Source organism: Phalacrocorax aristotelis, chromosome Z (genome assembly GCF_949628215.1).
Source record: "Phalacrocorax aristotelis chromosome Z, bGulAri2.1, whole genome shotgun sequence".
In the NCBI taxonomy this organism is placed as follows: Eukaryota; Metazoa; Chordata; class Aves; order Suliformes; family Phalacrocoracidae; genus Phalacrocorax; species Phalacrocorax aristotelis.
Window position 1 is genome coordinate 68,117,566 of NC_134311.1, and position 19,147 is coordinate 68,136,712.

The 19,147-nt window shown below is 36.1% G+C and overlaps 1 protein-coding gene across 3 annotated transcripts in view; it reads right to left on the reverse strand.

Moving 5' to 3' along the window:
- The window catches only part of WDR70 (WD repeat domain 70), a 160,106-nt gene that overhangs the window by 83,987 nt on the left and 56,972 nt on the right, over positions 1–19,147 (reverse strand). For all 3 annotated transcript variants that reach the window (XM_075079540.1, XM_075079539.1, XM_075079538.1), the window contains exons 8-9: positions 15,155–15,308; positions 13,356–13,432 (exon numbers count right to left, since the gene is read on the reverse strand). In XM_075079540.1, the coding sequence (XP_074935641.1) occupies positions 13,356–13,432; positions 15,155–15,308 (231 nt within the window). The remainder of the gene's footprint in view (positions 1–13,355; positions 13,433–15,154; positions 15,309–19,147) is intronic.

Here is a 19,147-nt window from a genome sequence, read left to right on the forward strand (position 1 = left end):
TCATTCACTGTGAATTAACACAACAGAAGGAGGCTACAAACGAGTATAAGTAAATTATTTATTTTGAAGGGAGGCACGTACATGGTCTAGTAACTTTACGATGGCAAAAGAAGTTCTGCATCTTATCTCACCAAAAGTTCAAACTCAGGAGACTGAAATGTTTGCCAGAAGGTTCTAAATCACACAGACACCAATGAACGTAGATCTTAATTGTAGAGATTAGCTGACCAGAAGTTTTTACTACCATTATGAGCTAAACTGAAGAATATTGATCAGATGTTTTCTGTCCAAGCAAACAGAAGATTTCACAAATCACAGGGATGGAAAAATTTCAAGAAGGAGATGAAAGGTTTCCAAAACCAAACTAATCCCTCTCCAGAGAAATGCATTTAATATAAAGATTTATTAGCAAATACTCAAACAGTAAAATTAGCTGAAAAAATTAACATTATTGCCATAAAAGGACTGTAAAACAATCTACTGGGGAATGATTTGGGGACAGCAAGGTAGGAAATAAATCAGGTAAAAAGTCATGAGGAATTGGTTAATAACACTGTGAAGGCAGATTGATTTTGAAGACATAACATGCAACTAAAAAGGAAAAAAAAATCTTGTAATTAATGTGCAACAGAAAACTATTAGATCCATTTCCCACCAGCAGTTCCACAGGGACAGCTCTGCCATGCTCAGAAGGACTATGTATGGACTTCTTCCTAGCCTCAGAAAGTCACAGCTCAGGCCCAAAACCCTTATCCATAAGTAACTAAGTCACATGTATGAGTTGATCAGAGTTTTTACCACCAAGAAATCTACATGTCCATTCCAATCTTAGGCTTATTAACTGGTGCATTTTGAGCTCACTGGTTTGCTTGATGATTAAAAGATAAATTTCATCCACCAATTTCTAAGTGAAGGCTACAAATGGTAAAGAATTTACTGCATTCCTTCTTTGATAATCAGTTCCACAGTCACATAATCTCTCTCTTGACAAAGAAATACTTTTTCTTTGCTGTTCAAACTTTGCTAACTTCTGATCACTGAATCTAGTTATGCCTTTAACAGTTTAAAGGAATAGCAACTGTCAGACATTTTATCTCCATTTCAACATTTCTTTACTATTGCAAAGTGTCTTAATATCCTATTCAATAAACTGAAGCATATTCAGCTCCTTGAGTCTCTATTAAGTGAAGTTTCAGGATTCTTCTCTGACATTTTTCCTTTTCACTGTCTTTCAACATCCTTCTTAGGCTGCTGTTGTTGGAACTAGACACAGAACTCAACTGCAGTCTCAATGGTAATTACTGAAACAAAACATTAACATCACATCCTTTCCCAATGTCATTAGTAAAAGTTGATTTTCTCTGTGTGTGTATTTTTAAAAGATGTCTATCTGCTCTTCCATAGCTTCATACTAAGAGCTTATACACACTTCACTCTACATAAGTTTCAGGAAACAGGTCTAATTTTGAAAATACTCTTCTCCATGTATGACCTCACATGCTGTCATCTTCATCCAGTTCGCTAACAAATCTGTTTTTATTATCAATTACCAACTTAGTGTTCAGGTCTTACTAGAAATAGATTCACACTTTCTCTGATAAATATGCTTTAATTAAAATGATTTATAAAAATATAAGTTTTGAGGCAGTAGACCAATCTTATGAAACTGCATTAGAAACATGTTTTGATTACTTCAGATTACCAGTTTTAAGATCTCTTCCTATTAGCCAGTCCAGCTAATCTATGACAAATGTCTCACATGTATTTACAAGACTAATCCTTTAAAAGTCATAAACAAAACTCACTGGAATTCACAGAAAAAAAAGTCAACATATTTTGGATTGTAGTTCACTGCTTGTAACTTACTAATGGTTACTATACAAAATTTATAAAATGTTTGATTAAATAAACAAGAGAAGTTTCTCCCACAGAAACCCATACAGAATTTCCATTATATTCTATCCCACTTGTGAAATGGGATATATCAGCCTTAAAGACAATTTTCTGAACGGAAGGCATTTCCAGACCAACCATCATCCAGTGCAACTTTACACCTTTGAAAAGACTACCGCGTGAGAAATGCAACTTCAGCTTCTTCCAATTAATTTTATGAAAAACAAAAACCACCTGAAATATATCTCTTAGGCACTAAACAAATAATTTATCAGTGGGATTAAAACTAAAACATGTATTTATATAGATAAGGACCCCAATAAGAGGAACAATTGTAAATTTCATTACACAACCACGAAATTACTTACAATTCCAAATGTCAAAAAACCCAAAGCAAATATTTTCCCAGAATTTTGATGTATAAGGATATTAACTATCATTAGTCATTACTGCGTAACTTCAAAACAGAAACCGATTTGAACATTAATCATGGCAATTTTATTTTATTTTCTTAGACAGAATACATATTTTATCTTTGTAAGCAAATGTGCCAAAATAAATTCTCGTCCACCCTACTTACTTTACTTTCTCATTATCAAACAAAAGCATTTGAGTTCAGTTTACTTAGTCTATTTTACTTCCCCTTATTACTAGAATAATCAGAGAACTCTGGTCAATCAGATAAGATGGAAATCTCATGAGAAAATAGTCCTCTAAACTGAGTTACAGGTTAAAATAACCAGTGTATACTTGAGGAGAAAGGATTTCATCTTCATATAACAACAGGCATAATCAGTTCTTCATGGCAGAAAACAGTAAAGGAAATTGCCAGTGTAGAAGATACTTGTGGAACAAAGTCATCACAACAGAAGTGTTTGGTCAACAATCTGTGTATGACCCAAAAACATGGGAAGTTTCCTATAATTTTTAAAAACAGCAATTCCTGTCTTCTTCCCTATCTGATTTCAAGCTGAGCTGCTGGAAATATTACAACTTCCAGTCTCCCATCATTTCTATCCTGCCAGAAGTTACTCATATCTGCTAATTGGACCGCTCAAAAGTATAACCCATCTCAGTCACAGTAAGCCAAGACCACGAAAGACGGAGCAATTAAACTGTTTTCCCAGTCTGTCTCATTTTGACAAGAAGGGGTAAGGAAACCCAAGGAAAGCTTATCCGTATAACCTAAGTTGTGCACAATACAGGTGAGAAGTGAAATACTAAGTGTTCTGAGACAAGAGAAGCAAATATATGCACCAAAACTACTGCCTTCCCATGCTGAGCTAAGAACATTGTGATTGACTAGGAAAAGCCAACTTCCTTTCAAAAGGCTGTCCCTTCTTGCTCTGCTCACTCTACAGTTCTAAAAGGAGCAAATTATTCAGAAAGCATTGAAGTACTGTGAATATTTAAATTCTGTGCTTGCCAGATAAGCCAACCAAGTATATTTTCATCTGACTTTAAAGTTTCTTGCCATAATAAAAATGACTTTACCTTGGTATGGCTAAAATTAAATCTTGGAACAGAACTGTATTCTTTTATGTTCTAAATTAATTCTGAACATTTGCCTGGCCTGTAATATTGTCCTGGGAGAAAAGTATCTCATAAAAGCCTTGAAGAAAAATCTTCAAAATTCAAAATTTCATCTTCATATGGAATATTTCATATGAAGTGAATACGTATGTGTATACACACCTATATACCTATGTGCTTGAAATGACTTGGCAAGAATTATGGTTTTTTTCTAGGATGAAAGTCTAAGTCATACTACACCACTGGCAAATTCATTTGTTTCACCGCAGTATTATTTGCGTTTCCTACCCTTGTTGCGGTTTAGCCAGCAGCTCTGCCCCACACAGCCGCTCACTCACTCCCCAACAAGTGGGATGGGGGAGAGAATCACAAGGATAACGCTCGTGGGTTGAGACAAGAACAGTTTAGTAATGAAAATTAAAAAACAAAAACAAAAACAAAAACAAAAACACAAAAAACAAAAACAAAAATGCAATGGAAAGAAAAACAAGAAGCACGAAACCCGGGGCGGGGGAGTGCAGGGGGGGAAGGAGGGGGATGAACTCCCGAAGCAAACCACCCACAACGCAGCCGCTCACTGCCCACCCACCCAACGCCGTGCCTCCCCGAGCTGCAAATGCTCCCCTTAATATACTGGCCGTGGTGTCACATGGCATGGAAGGAACCTGCCATTGGCCAGTCGGGGTCAGCCGCCCCCACCATGGCCCCGCCCCTCCCAGCCTCCTGCCCTCGCTGCAGAGCATGGAAACCTGGAAAGGTCCCTGACCACCACAGGCACTGCAGTGAAGGGAATTAACCCCTTCTCAGCCAAACCAGCACAACCTATAAAGCAGTATGATGCAACTAGATGTAATTCTGGGTGACCATTTTGGGGAGTGATAACTTTGGACCCCAAAGCAGGTCCTATGTTCTATAGAATGCAGCTTGTTTTAAGAAGTAAATCTAGAAACTGCACAGAAGCACAAGCATAAGACTTTTCAATTAAACAAAGATTTTCAAATTATTCTCTAGATAAAGGTGAAACATTAGTAATTCTCTTCAAGTATGCTTTGCCAGCTAGTCTTCAAATTTTTGAAGACAGATGCGGCATTGCAGCTTAGGTTCTAATGAAAGTTTATACAAATACCTTGGTAGTAGCCTTGGCATTGCTATCTTAATGCTCTCAGCAGTCTTTAAAGCTGCAGACTGATCAGTGTTAACTGTATTTATTACACATGAAGTGTTTAACACACTGAAAGCATTAAGACTGATAATATTTATCTAAAAGCTTTCTTCAGTGTTGTAGTTTGTTTGTGCTTTTAAACAAAAAAGGTCAGTATATGTAACAAGTTTAATTGTCCTATGTCTTCAAATACGTTATTCACAAAATCTACAAATTCTGCATAACAGCGAGACACTTACACTGAACTGCACAAGTCCAGATTCTGCTCTCAGCTATGTTTTCATATGCACAGTATTACTGATACTTAAAACCTTCAAGAAAAGTAAAATTATAGCTTCCATTCTCCAGCTGTCAACCAAGCTACTCCAGGCCTTAACAGAGTGTATTCACTTAAAGTGTAATCAGATTAGGCTCATAGGCTATCAACCTAGAATGAGCAGACAGTATGTGACCTGAATATTAGATTCTAGAAATCCAGGAGAAATGCCATGTAATCCCAGTTTCACAGCTAGTGGAGCTGACCTTCACAGTGCACACCCAAGCAGACTGGAGATACCAAATATCATGCTCTCCTGAAACCATACTACCACAGTGGGTGGAATCTAAGGAGCAAGTAGGAGCTGTTGTATGTGTCTTGTCTCTAAAGCGCACAGACCTCATCAACTGAATGAAAACAGAATCATCTGGGCTGACTGGAGCTGGCCAGTTCAAAACAAGAAAAATGGCATCACGGGAAGAAGAGGAACTGGCCAGACTGCTGGCCCCCTTCAACAGTACTATTCCAGACCTTGTTCAAACCACTTCTCTGTCAAGCCTTTATGCAGCTCTGGGCCTAACTAAAGGAACACTTGCCAGAAAACAATGGTTATGAAGGAGAAGTCATATACTGATAGCTGCCACCCACACAGACATAGAAACAAGGCAGCTAATGTGAGTGAGGTGACATGCACCTATTATTGATGTGAACCTGGTTAATAGGATGGAATTGGTTAACATATTAAATGTGAAACATAGTGGAGATAGATGTGATCATGAAACAGCATTGTTCACTACAATGTATCAAATTTCAAAAGTCCCCACAAGTAGTATCTAGGACATAACAGATGTCCTAAAGGAGAGAACACTCTTCTAAAGAGAAATACTTGCAAACATTAGATGGAAGCGATGCATAACTACTGTCTACACCACTTGTTCTTCACAAATTTTATTTTGCTCATTTGAAACTACAAATCATATCTGCAAACTTACTTAAGCTTATTGTCAACTGTTCCATTAAAAAAGGTAAAGCTACCATTGTCAAACAGTTAATAGTCTTAAAACTGAAAAGAAGGATTTTAAGAATGTATTCACCTTTCCTTTCTGAATCAACAGTCATCACTTTTTCTAATTCACACAAGTGGCAGAAATCTGTCTCTTTGTTTTTCATTAAGACAGAGACAGCATTTACTACGCAACAGTATATGATTAAAAAAAAAACATTTAACACCCTATCCCATGTAGCAGAGTATCTTCATATTTCAAATGTACATTTGACAAAAGTCCAAGGATTAAATTGTACCTTAAATGCAAACTTTTATTTCTGAAGTTTTGAAGATACTTTGCTGAAATAACTCCATCTATTTAACTGGAGATAGATCTACACTGAAACAGTTTATCCCTAAATAACTTATTACAAGGGTCATTGGTAATGGAAGTCAATATTTTCTAAGATACCTTTTAAAGAGTATGAACATTGACTTACTAGAGGGTGAGATAGGGAAGACTTGTGAGAGGAATTTTCTACAGTAAACCAGCTGTTAGCAACGACAGCCCCAGCCGCAATGACAAATCACAAAGTTCAGGACTGCTAAATTTCAAGTTTGACTGTGATTCTACTCCTAAAAGGAAAAAATATATGAGAGTAGGGATGTAGAACACCTGTTGCTGGAACGTTTAATATCACTGACCCCTCTTGCTTATTCATACAGCACTACCTATCACATTTGTGATAAGAAAACATCCAAATAACAAAAAAAAAAAAAATCTGTTTCCTCTTCCTCCTTTGTTTTAACAGAGAAGTCAACTGATATTTTGGAATTAAATAAACAAGGAATTAGTTATGTCTTAAAACACAGGGTATTTTTTTAGGTCAGTCTGCACAGGTGTATTTCCAGAGAGAAAAATAATTTTTAAAGTATTTCTCATTTTCAAAATTTTCTTTCACTTTTAGGCAATGCATTTATTTTGGCATTTCTGTTACTATAAACTTTACTGCAGTTCTGTACACATGCTCAACATACTGCTGATAAATTGACAGATCCTTTTTCCTTAATAAGTGTATGTTCTGAATAAGCCTGAAAAATGTGGTAAAGGTATTATGAAAAAGATAAAGGTTATGTTGATCGCACACTATATCTGAACCTTACCTAGAATGGCAAGGTGTTCATGCAATTAAAAGGGACTAATCTTTCAGGAATAGCTGTGCAGACTTAAAGTTCTAGGCAACATATAGCCATAAATGAAAAGATGGCCTGTGCAAGAAGACAGTTTAAATCAACTTAATACCAATACTGAAAGAGCTTTGTATGTATGCTTTAAAAACAGTGAAATGTTGGTAGGAATTAACAACAGCCAAGTTAGTGAAAACTGAAATTATTGTAACTCTAAGGCAAACTTCTAAAGACAGAATTACTGCAGTTCCATGGAGAAGACCATTGAGTTTCTGCATGTCTTTTCTTTTGAAACAATTTTATTCAAATCACTTGAAATGTTGGAAAGCTAAAAGCAACAGTACACAGTTCTGAGAATATATGCACAAGATTTAACCTAGGTTAAAAAAATACATTCAAGTAAAGAACTTCTCAGCTAAACCTCTAGGTTATTTAGTGTTATTCATCCATACACTTAAGTTTAATCACCAGATTACTTACAGCACTGACAAATTTCTTACTTTCTTCTGCCACTAGAAGCTAACAAACTCTGAACAATCTGTAACACCCAAACAAAATTATTATTCACCTCTGATTCAAGAATAATTAAACTATTTGTTTAAAAATAAGGGGGTTTTTTTTGAAACTTACTCTAACATGAAAAAAAGAAACAATAGTATTACATGTTTTAACAAGACATCATCTGGAATATTTTCACGGAAAACAAAATGAAGTGAGCTACTGTTAGTTATATGTACTCACTAACAATCACATAAGTGGACACGAACTCATAGAAGTTAAGAGGTGGAGTTTTCAGACTTATCCTATAACTGCTGGGTCTAGGATCTGGCTCATTCCAGTGTGTAAACTGACCAGCTTCTGTTTCTCTCATATAGGAGTCAGAAGGAACTGTGTCTGTTTCTTATGTAGTCTTTCCTCAGTTCAAAATTGTGTCCTTGAACAGGCATACAAAACACACTGAGACTCCCTGCTGGTAAGCCATATATCTGCAGTCTGAAGTAATACATTTACAAATAGCCTAATAACCACAAATTAAAATACATTATTTTCAAAACCTAATTATAGGATTTATTTTTTTGAATGTAGATCGAATTTGAATACCATTAATAAATCATGAGAAACAGGCTATCTCTCAAAATACTTCTTGTACAATAGCTACTCTAAGAGCCTTCATCTGAATTACTTTTTAGTTCAGGATACTACTACAACCTTAACCACCTGGAATCAAAAGAAACTCTCAAGTGCATATAAAGACCATCCCCAAGCAAGAATTTCAGTAATAGCAGGTTAACACAAAAAGAAATATGTATTTAAAATATTTTAAAAGCATTTATTTAACTTGTATTTAAAATGTGTTATTTTCATTTGACTCCCCAAATCTACTTGAAAAGTCTGCTTTTTAACTTCTGTATGCATCATGAAAACTCTCAACATACCAACCAGAAAATGCAATCCTCTTTCCTTACTTTATTTTAAACTGTACACGAGTGACAATCATACAACTAAAGAGACAGAAAATGCCAATTGCTACAGCAGCTAGATAAAATATACTCCACAATTTGTAAATAGCTCTAACATTCAGGTTATTAATCAGTGTTTTATCTGGAGGTGTTGCGAATGTTATCTACAAGCACAGAATATACAGATTTGGGTTTAACAGTACATTAACACCCCTCAGGTGCTTCCTTGTGTCCTCTTCTCCTTCAACCTCTGACACTGCCGTTCAGCATGCCTCAAGGAGCATGACAGCTGTTACTTTCATCAGCTTCCAAATGCATAGATGATGAACTGAAAACCCTTCCACCTTTTCTTTCAAGCATCTTTAAAAACAGGTGTTAGTTCTGGCAATCAGGTTTGGAGTACACAGAAGCTCTCAGCACAGAAATACTGATCAAGTGAGTGGAGAAGTCTCTATTTAAGAGCTAATACTGCACTGTTTTAGTGTTCTGCATTATTTCTAACAGAAAGTACAAGCCAGCAAAACTGGAAGATGTTCAGCCTTCCTTCATGCCTATTAAAGGCAACAAACTGATTTCATTCTCCTACATCCATAGGCTCAGGACTGACCCTCTGAACGGGTCCGTTTGGTGTTCTGTATTAGGTGTCCTCCACACATGCCAGTTGTTGCAGCTCCTTTTCCAATGTAAGGATTAAATCTCAACATTTAGAGATACAGATAGCACCACATTCCCTATTAGAAGCTCCAGAGCAGCCATCATAATTCAAGTAATTTGATCTTACATCAATGTCTAGTACAAATTTTAGAACAAAACTAAGAGAAATATCTGCAAAATTTCCAGAACTCATCTTCACTGTATACAAGAGCAGCAGTGCACTGTCAGGATAAAAAAAACTTTGAGATGAGTAGGTGTTTGATTTCACCTTTTCCTCTGATGTGCAATACTATAAAGCTTTTCATGTCTCCTCATAGGGATATAGATCTTCTTGATAAGCTATGACAGAGAGGAATATGTCAAGGACTATGAATGCTAAATCACATCTGTGTATAATGTCAGGAATGTCAAAATTGAGTACAGGCAGGTTTCCTGCACTACAGAAAGACTGATCCAGCACTGGGGGACTTTTTGTTTTGTTTTTTGTTAAACTAGGTGAAACATTCTCACCTGAAATCTCTTATGTACCAAAGCCACATGAAGATATATTGGGCTTTGTCTCAATGTCTTCCTCAAGGAAGGAGACCTTACCAACAGTTAACTTATTTGAATAAAACCCACACCAACTCTAGATATAAAACCACTGCAAAGGCATCGTATCTTGAGAACAATCCACACACTACATTTCCAACAGTAGTACAGCATGAAATTCATTATTAACCATCACTGAGGAACATATAAAAATATAAGAAACATCCCACCAAATCTGACCATAGATTCATTTAGCCCTGTATTCAGTCTTTGATCACAGCAATAATAATGCTGACCAAGTCTGGCCATTAGGGTTTATTCCCTTCATTTACCCTCACTATCCACAACTGTCATGTAAGAGATGTTACAACGCCTCCTGCATTTCCTATCTCTTTATGAGATCTTCTAAACATGAAATTGTCCCGTCCCTTTTTAAACCTGCCTCCACAACCTCCTGTGACACATCTGGACAGTATCCAAAAAAGAAGTATTTTCTTTTATTAGTTTTAAATTTAATTCTAGCCACTTTCAACAAACGCCTCTTAGCATAAAAGATTTTGGTGAACAACAGTTCCACATTCAGCTCATCTACCATACTGAACATTTTGCAAACTTTAATTGCTTCCTATCCCTATTTTGACCTCTTCTCTCTAGACTAAAGACTGCCAGGCTTTTGATCTGACCTGATATGGCCGCTGTCTCCAAAGTTCAAGTTCTGTTACAGCTGTCTTGTTTGCTTTGCATGCAACATAAACCAAGTTTTTACATAGACTCTTCTACAGTTTCATATTTCTGCAAGCATTTCACTAAGTGCAAATCTATCCACTCAGAGAAACACAGCTTTACAAGTCAATGAAGTATAGTTCTCCAACACCTTTACACACATTTACAGGTGTGTAAATACTGAACAAAATGTAAAACATGAGGTAGGCTGATAAATAGACAGTTGTCATTTAATCACATCCATACACACGCCATAAACACATTCTATGCAATATGTAGAATAATCAGAACAAAATACAAAATCTCTGGTTTCTGGAATGCTTCGTGTAAATCAAGTTTTTAAATTGCTTTCACTTGAAATTCAGAAATCATGCTTCTTTCAAGCACAAATCGATAACAGTTTTCAATTATGTCTCACTGGTATGGCCCATTTCCTTCTTTAGCTTTAAACATTGCTGCCCCGAAACCTACGTATTCTGATGTTACTTTGCTAAGCAAAATACTATCTGAAATTACCATAATAAAGCAATCTCACAGCAGTTATTTTTCCTCATTCAAAAATCACTAGACAGTACCTTCATTTATTTTGAGCCATATTTCCACTTCAGCATTCTTGCACATTATAAAAGCAGTGGCAAGACTCACCACCCAAAAGAAGCCAGAAATTCACCCGATACTCTATAATACCAACAACTGCTGTCATTTACTAATGAAACACAGGTTTTTCAAAGGTGCGCTACTCACTAACTAACTTTCACAAAACATAAATAATGGAAAAAAAACACTTTTATTTATCTCTTTGAATTAATTAAGTTTTCCAAGCTCATTAGACACTGGCATAATCTGATGACCTTTCCTATTCAGGCTCCCACTTTCTTATTTCAGCAGGCTCAGAATGAGTCAGCAGTGTGCCCTGGCAGCCAAGAGGGCAAACGACATCCTGGGGTGCATCAAGCACAGCATAACCAGATGTGACTATCCCTCTGTATCTGGTGTTGGTGCAGCCTCACCTTGAGCACTGTGGGCAGTTCTGGGCCTCACAATTTAAGAAGGACATGAAGGTCCTTGAATGCACCCAGAGGAGGGCAACAAAGCTGGTGAAGTGGAGAGGGCATGTCCTATGTGGAGCAGCTGAGGACTTTGGCCTTGTCTAGTTTGGAGAAAAGGAGGCTCAGGGGCGACTGCATCACTCTCTAGAGCTTCCTGAGGAGGGGAAGTGGAGAGGGAGGTGCTGGTCTCTTCTCCCTGGGATCCAGTGACAGAATGTGTGTGAATGCTTCAAAGCTCCACCAGAGGAGGTTTAGGCTGAACATTAAGAAGCATTTCTCTACCGAGAGCATGGTCAAACACTAGAACAGGCTTTCTGAGAGAAGTGGTCAATGCCCCAAGCCTGTCAGTGTTTAATAAGCGTCTACACAGTGACCTTAATAACATGCTTTAACTTTTGGTCAGCCCTGAAATGGTCAGGCAGTTGGGCTAGAGGATCGTTGTAGGTCCCTTCCAACTGGAATTATTCTATTCTATTCTAGTTTAGTTTACAGCTCCAGTCTTAAGACGAATTACTGATTAAACTTTGGAGACTTTATAGCTTCTGTTATTATTAAATTTCACAGATGGAATACTTTCTTTAACATTTAAGTCCTGTATTGCAAATTAAGCAATCCAAATTGTTTCTTTTTACATGACATGTCGAAATCCTGGAAAGACCTGTCACTAGCATGAAACAAAATGAGATGGGTTTAAAATATTTTTCCTGTAAAGTCAGCCATGCAGTGTCTTTCAAAATGCAATTATGGATCCATTTATAGTAGCGTTTATCTGTATTTTAATTACTTGACCAGGCCATTTCAGTTAACAGCAATTTAAGCATCTGGGATGCACTGAATACAAAACTGGCAGATTAGTTAGAGATTTGCTTAGATGGGACAAAATTACACAATCTTCATAATTTATAATGTCTTAAGTATTTATTCTATCATTTAAAGAATCCATTTAAAGTATCTGAAGTAAAGTATATGAAGTATTAAATTTTACCATTTAATAAATATTTCTAATATGGAAGTAAAACCTTTGCCTCTAAAAGCCAGGAAACATACATAGTTGGCTCAACCTGCACGTAATTTTACCGTCAAACTACTCCATAAAGCACACTGTAGTATTCAAATTCTTTTCCTTCTCCCAGAGTTTTATCAGAAATTGTTAATTTTCCTATTAAATTCATTTTTCATGTACCTGTGTGTTAAACAGTAAGTTCACCCCTGTTGGGAAAAAAACCCATGTTTAAAGTAATTTGTAATTGGAGTCTTCTGTTTACCATGGACCACTACAGATACATTAGTGGGGCAACTGGCTCTGCCCACTCACTGTCACTCTGAAGTAAAGGTCACATATTTGAAACATCAGTTCAAAAATCATTCATGGTCTTGCTACTGACAGCTGCAGTAACTTTATTAATTAATACAATTGCCACAATTACATTTTCCAGTTTGATTCTAACCACAAAGATGAAGACTGAAGCCACAAAATAATTTCTAACAGTCTCTTTGACACTTGTCAAATGATATCCGTCAATATTCGATTACTAGCAACTTCCACCTGAAATACTCTCTCTTCACAGCTAATTCAGTTACATTTAAGTCTCTACACAGGAATTATTCTACTCTACACATATACTGGGTAAAGTTAAATTTTGTCTAAGAATTTTTGTAAAAACATATTTAAGCAACTTCGATGAAATGTCATTAAAAGTCGTTTTAAATTACAAAACTAAAATAATACAGACAAAATCCATTAATTATCTAGAGCTGAAACAAATAAAATTTTTGCTTCCAGATCTCACCTAACGTTGTTTTCAGCACTTGCTCAGGATTTAAAAAGATTATATCTAAAGCAAATTAGGGCACAATATTAAAATACAAAAGCCAAACAAGCCTCTCAAAAACCCTGACAAAGATAGACCTCAATACTCACCCATCATTAGAACATGTCAAAAATTCTTCCTTTATTTTTGGATGCCAACAGCCTGAATTGAGCATTGCTGTGTGACCCTACGGAAATAAACACAAAGAGGTCTTACAAGGTTTTATAAATTTTACTCCAAATCCCTCAAGAGAGCTGAGGGCTGAACCAGACCCTTCCCACCACAGCAATGGCTGAGTGACATCACAACGATGTAACAGATTTTATGTACTCTAACCCATTTCATCCTTATTTGTTTTCATTTTTGAATTATAAAAATGCTGCCATTCTTCTATTTATATTTTTTTCTTTCAGAAAATGGCACGGAATCTTACTTCCCCTTTTTCTTTTGGGAGAACTGTAATGCAGAGAAAGGATGAAACAGTCGGAATCAATATGGTGACACGCAAATTGTTCCAAGCTACACAAAAATAACAGGAATAACAAGAATTACCAGGGTGACCCAATATACATACTCAATGCCAAACTACACTAGCTAAAGACCTTGTTGGAGAAAACTGAGAAAACAGAGTTCGAGAGTCAAGATGGATTTAACCTCAGGTGAGTCTTTCACAAAAGATTACAAGTTGCAAACTGAGTAGTCAGCCCTGTTTCTTTAGGATGGAAAAAAGAGAAAATAAGGATTTTACTGAAAGTAAGCAATTGCCACTAGGGTGACTACAAATATAAAATGTCTTTGGCCAGTTGGCTTTGCTTCTTTGAAGTACAGGCACATGCTCATTGACTACATTCAAAGGGAAATTTGGAAACTACTCTTGCAACATTGAATTAATTCAGTTTGCTTTAAGCACCAATATGGAGAGAAATACTGAAAAGTTAACGGGGTGATATAACAAATATTTCCGCATTTTTACTGTTGGACCACAATACACTGGAATTCTAGAAGTTTACAAGAGAAAGAAAATCTGAATTATTTTTATGTAAACAAGAACTAAAGCAGTTGTTACTACTTGATGGTTTTACATACATATCACTAGCCAAAAGAAACAGTCATCTGACAAACACAACTTTAGGCAAAACACCATTTAGCCTAGTTATTTGGCAATATACTTTACAAGCAATAAATAAATCAGCTTTATCAGCAGTTTGAGCTGTAGATTTTATCGTTACTTTTTAGGCTTAAGCTATTTTAAAAACTGGCCTGAATTTAAATTACCTGTGTAAACAGAATCCCTGTCTCATATAGTTTGTGGAAATACGAAAGCAAAGTGGTCAAAACCCAACCGTTGTTAATATACTTCAAAACTATCAATCAGCCCTTCTTCATGTGCATTTTTAACTATCATTAAAAATGTACGCATTGTTGCTTATTAGTCTTACACTTTACCTTGAAAGAGGTAAATGTTATGAGGAAAGCAGTGGAGGGTAGAAGAAAGCAAAAGACTAGACTAGATAAATAGTTTCCAATATTTTTTTTGGTTGGCTGGACAAGTGTATGGGGGAAGCTGACAATTTTTACAAGATACACCTTTAAATAGATGAATTTGTTGTAGCATCATAGATACATTAGTTGGAAGAGACCTCTGGAGTTCACCTAGGTCAACCTTCTGCTCAAAGACAGATTATAGCCAACACCAGATCAGATTAGCCATGGCTTTGTTTAGCTGGGTCTTGAAAACCTCCATGGATGAAGGTCCCACAACTTTCAGCATGTATCAATACATGTGACTATCACATCCCAGAAAGAGGGCTTTGCATTTTTCCTTACTGAACTTCACGAGGTTTCTCGTTGAGTGCAAAAATACACCATATTGTCAGTCTTCTAGCATTCAATTAATTTCTGACTTTACCTTCGTGTTTGTCATATCCACAATGTATTGGTCTCCTTTTATGCATTCCATTACTGGGAAGCCATCTCTGTCAAGAACTTTTGCCTGAGAGTTACCAGAGACAACGAGAATGACATCTCCTGTGCTGCTATACTGTAAAGACTTGATTTGGTGACTAAAAAGAAAAAGAAAGAAAATGTTTCAATTACTACAGTTCCTGTAAGTCCACCCTAAAACAAAAGTGTCAATACTGAGAAAAGGTACTGCAGAAATAGACACATATACATTCCTTTATCAAAAAGGTGGAACAAAATTGCTGAGATTAGTGGATTAAAGCTTTTTATTCCTCTCTGTGTGTGTGCATGCCATATTTCCTTCTTCAACCACACAGCACGTGAAACAATATTATTTACAAAGTTCGCACCTAAAATGTCGTTTCTGGCAAACATACTTAACTCTAAGAAAGCTCATAAAACTCCATGTGAAAAATAGTATGTGTCAGATTCAGCACTTCAGGGCTGAAAATTCTTTTTAATCTTCCCAAAAGCAAAGTGTGGATTTACAGTAATCTAGAAATTACTCTATAAGGATGTTGTAGGCCTATATAAAACTCCAGTGTACATTTTACACCAGGAAAGTCATCATATGTCACCATTATTGCATGTTTTTCTATGTTCAGGGCTACAGTTTCATCAGAATCTTCAAGTTAAATATTCCATCAACCCTGGAAATATGACAGTAGATAACAATCTGCCTAGTCTATTATGTCTTAGAGGTTCGCTCATTTGCTGTAAAGGTTTTCTTACCTTTTAAAGGGTTTTTGACCTCACTTTGTTCATAAAGTTGCTATATCTGAAGCAGATATCCCTTTGATCCTCTACCCAGCAAAGAATACAAAGCAGTCTATCTACTCCACGCCTGCCAGAATTTATACCCTGGCACATTAACAGAACATGCACAATAACATTACTTTATAGCAATGCTCCAGCTCTGCAGCTAAATTAACCGCAAATTAAGGTCTGGAATGCATTTGCCAGCTAGATATGGATTTGCATGGCACCCAAACTGTCCTCAAGGGAGTATCTTCCTTTTGGTGAAGATGATAACCACGTGCATTCTAATCCTAGTAACTTTAAGGAAACTACTTTTTAACACAACTTCACATCAGTGAAATTAACACTCAGATGATCAACAAGACTGACTATGCAACTTCTAGATTTCATGTTCCACATCTTATATGGTAGTGACTTCATGACTGACTCAGCAGTAGCTATTAAGTCTGTCCTCAAACTGTGACTTACTACAGAAAATACATAAACCACTGTAATACATATTTTAAAAGTTCTGCACTGATCATAGTAATGTCAACTAAGCATAAGTTTCTCATTCAAAAAATGTTTGGCAAAACTTATTACATTATGATTCAAGAGCAAAAACTGCTTCCAGCACTCTATTATGTAATACAAACTGGCAGCCAAATTGGCCGAAGTATTATAAACTCTGATTTTTAGTAGAAAGGAGACACTCAAATCTGGGAATTTCCAAAACAGATCACGGGCGATGTCTGGAAAAGTATCCTGAGCCTCAAGAGCGAAAATGGATACTTGACCAGAAGAGAGGAAAGAAGGCCAGCCACATTAAGCTCAGAGAAAACACTGAAAAAAATAAAAAGAAACCCCCACAAAAGAAACAATATCTAAAGTCTAGAATATTCTCTGCAGACAGCTGATAAAACTAGACTAAAGAATCCATCAGATTCAGCTTTAGAGTAACAAGCATATCTTAGGAATTAAAAAACCTTCCCCAGTTGTACTTCCAAGTTCCCTTGCCACATCACATGATTCACACAAAGCCCAAAATATTCCAAAGCCCCCACCTGAGCACTGCATGCAGAATGAAGTACTTATCTAGTTATATTTCTCACACTCTGATGCTGAAATCATCAAAAGAAAATACCAAACACATCTCCAAAGCACAGATACGAATCTTTGCACTTTTCATGGTTGAAATGTAAGAAACAAAAATAAGCATTTAAAATGTACACTAAGAGATTATGTTTGCTTCATATATGAAGAGGATTTGGCCGGTAGATATGATCAAACAGCTTGCCTAGAAGTAAAATCTGATTACTGAGAGAATCCACAACATATAGATGCCCAGAGAGGCTTCTGAGAAAACAGTTTTTCATACACTGAAGGACTGAAATTAAAATTACAGATTAATACGGGCACTGTATTACCTACAGATCAACATGGCACTGTTCATAATTTGACCAATATCATCGCATTGCTTCTTTATAGTTCTAGATCAACGTGTTTGAACAGACTTTGTTTTCATCTTAGATCTAGATTTGAAGTGTCTTCTAACAAGGAAGAGCAACTGATCTTACACCACCTAGCACAATGGGAACATAACTAATAATTCATCAGATCAGTCGTGAAAACATTAGTCTGAGAGAAAACATTTCCACAACCTCTATCTAAAGGCAAAAAAAACAAACCTTTGTGACTCTGCAATACCACTTTTAAAATCATGTCCAAAAATTGATTTTACAAGCAGGTTAATTGCAAAGCCCCAGAAGTTACTGCTTTTCAGAAGTTTATTGGAGTATGACCAGAAGTCTCTGCAGAGGCAGTTCTTAAAGAAAACATTTTTGGCTTTTATTAATGTTAAAGTAGAAGTCTTGGGAAACTTAAAAAAACAATTCCCTTTAATAGCATTAATCCAAGTAATTTTGATTTAGAGCTGCCAAACGTCCATAGTACTTTCTGCCAAGACCTGCAGAACACAGCTACATAGATGGGTAGAATTGTGACACACAAATAATTTTGACACACATAACACAGCTTTGCCTTACCCTTGCCCTCGCCTTCTACAGTGAAGTGTGGTTTGATGGTACTAGGTTTTTGTCAGGCTCTTTTTTTTCCTCATGTCCCAAATCCAAGGAGAAATTAACACAGTAACCTGATATTATGCTACAAAATGGAGCCTGGACAAATTTGAATTGTTCTGAGGCTTTCTTATTCTTAAAATGAAATTAAACTTATGGCTCCAGAACCGGATTTCTGCTAACACCTGAAGCTTCCATACCAGAACTCTTCAGAATTGTTTGAAAGTAAGGTCTGTGTCTGCTAACAGTCCTTGCAATAAATTCCACAGTGAAAAAAAAAATGTATAAGAATATACATACACACCTGGGTGTAAGTTATATACTACTCCACATAGTGCTCACCAGCATGCCTCAATGCCAGCATGAAGGAACTTTTTCTTGAGTTTGGATCTTTTTACCAGACAGAGCTATAGTTCCAGTTTTACGTTTACAAAAAGATACAGAAGGGGTATTTAAATAATGTATTTTTAAAAACCTAAAATCAGTACAAGAGATTTGAAACATAAGTGAAATTCCCTAACTTTTCACCAGTCAATTCTATTTTTAATATTATTTTATATTTATATTTTTATGTATTTAATTTATACTTGAACATATTCAAACCACAAGAATGTACATTTCACCAAGAAGATTAATACAAAAATACTTACGGGATACTTATAAACATACTAAATGAACAGTGTCAGGGATAACAATCACTTTAAGCTCATATTTTATCAGTTTTAGCCAAAAGGAGGTGACAAATATATTTGCAAGCTGTTTTCCTTTAAATGGGACATTAACATACACTGTACTTGTCATTTTTATACTATACTATTCTTATGTCTTATACCAAGTACTACTAAATTTGAATGCACTCTTCTGCTCAGTTTGGAAATGCTTTAGTCAAAATCATCTCCCACTGTGGGAGTAAAGACTGTCAGCTCCTTCCTACTGCTCAGTTATGACGGAGGAGAGCAAAATACCATTTGTATCCTGCTAACTAACCATGTACATGAAACTCAAGCCAGAAAAGTCTGAATGTGACTTCACGTTTGGATAATTTTGTTTACTTATTTATTTCGAAGCAGCATGTTTACTAAGTTATGTTTTCAAAGTAATTGTGCCATTCATCAGTTTATTAT